This window comes from Pyxicephalus adspersus, chromosome 1 (assembly GCF_032062135.1).
Source record: "Pyxicephalus adspersus chromosome 1, UCB_Pads_2.0, whole genome shotgun sequence".
NCBI lineage: Eukaryota > Metazoa > Chordata > Amphibia > Anura > Pyxicephalidae > Pyxicephalus > Pyxicephalus adspersus.
Window position 1 is genome coordinate 2900325 of NC_092858.1, and position 1242 is coordinate 2901566.

A 1242-nucleotide genomic window follows, 5' to 3' on the forward strand; every position below is an offset into this window, starting at 1 on the left:
TCACTATATACAGAAAGAGGACACACCGAGAGGAGACATTCTGCAGAGGGAGAGGACACACACAGAGGGGTCACTATACACGGAAAAAGGACACACTGAGAGGAGACATTCTGCAGCGTTTGAAGACAAACCACGACAAAACGTGAGAGAACACGCTGTGTGTTTGGCCCCAAGCTGATCTCAGCAGAGTGACACAGAACATGCACCAATTTTTGCCTTACCTGACATTGACACAAGTGCTGGGTGTCTTTGTCCTCACAACACCCAGAGGTCTGGGAGGATAATCAGCTGAAAACTTCCATGTGGCCAAATTGTACATGGATCGAACACCAACATAAGCTGGAGAGAGGGAACACAAAAAGGAAACAAAACTTTTACAGACGCTCAGACCCCTCCTCTCCTATAACCCTGGGACGTCTGAAGACATGCAAAACTCCCATCTGCTACAGTACCCATGTAACATCTTCCATGACCACCAATGTAAGGGGGACACTACACTGACCCCCCAATGTAAGGGGGGCACTACACTGACCACCAATGTAGGAGGGGGCACAACAATTACCACTAATTTAGGGGGCACAACACTGACCACCAAAAAAAGGGGCCACTGAGGACTGAGGAGGACTGATCTGCAAACCCCAGGGACAGCAATGTGAACAAATAAAGTACAACAACAAAGTAATAAGAGTTTTATTTCCTACACTATACAAAGATACACAGTTATTATTATTATTATTATTATTATTATTATTAATAAACAGGATTTATATATCGCCAACATATTACACAGTGCTGTACATTAAATAGGGGTTACAAATGACAGATACAGACAGTGACACAGGAGGAGAGGACCCTGCCCCGAAAAGCTTACAATCTAAGAGGTGGGGGAATTTCACACAGTAGGAGGGGGATATGGAATGGCGGGGAAGTAGTGAGGGTTTAAGAAATTTAAGAAGACGGGTAGGTGAGGGTGAAGTGTTGAGTTTGGAGGGCTCTTTTAAATGAGCAGAAAGTAGAAGCAAGGCGAATAGGAGGAAGACAATTCCAGAGAGTCGGGGCAGCTCCAAGTCTTGGAGCCGTGGGTGTGATAAGGTTATGAGTGAGGAAGTCATTAGTAAAACATTGGAGGAGCAAAGAGAGGGGCCGTGGGGGGGGGGGGGGGGTATTTTTCTATCAGGACAGAAAGGTGCATAGTAAGTTTATTTCTCGTGTGTTTTGTGATGCCCTGGCACTGGTGTAAGC

The 1242-nt window shown here is 45.7% G+C and overlaps 1 protein-coding gene across 1 annotated transcript in view; it reads right to left on the reverse strand.

Annotated features, from left to right (window-relative positions):
- Positions 1-1242, reverse strand: part of LOC140323482 (TATA box-binding protein-associated factor, RNA polymerase I, subunit C-like) — a gene marked incomplete in the record, with an annotated part of 14654 nt that overhangs the window by 8535 nt on the left and 4877 nt on the right. The window contains 1 exon segment of the mRNA XM_072400580.1: positions 222-339. Coding sequence (XP_072256681.1) covers positions 222-339 — 118 coding nt within the window.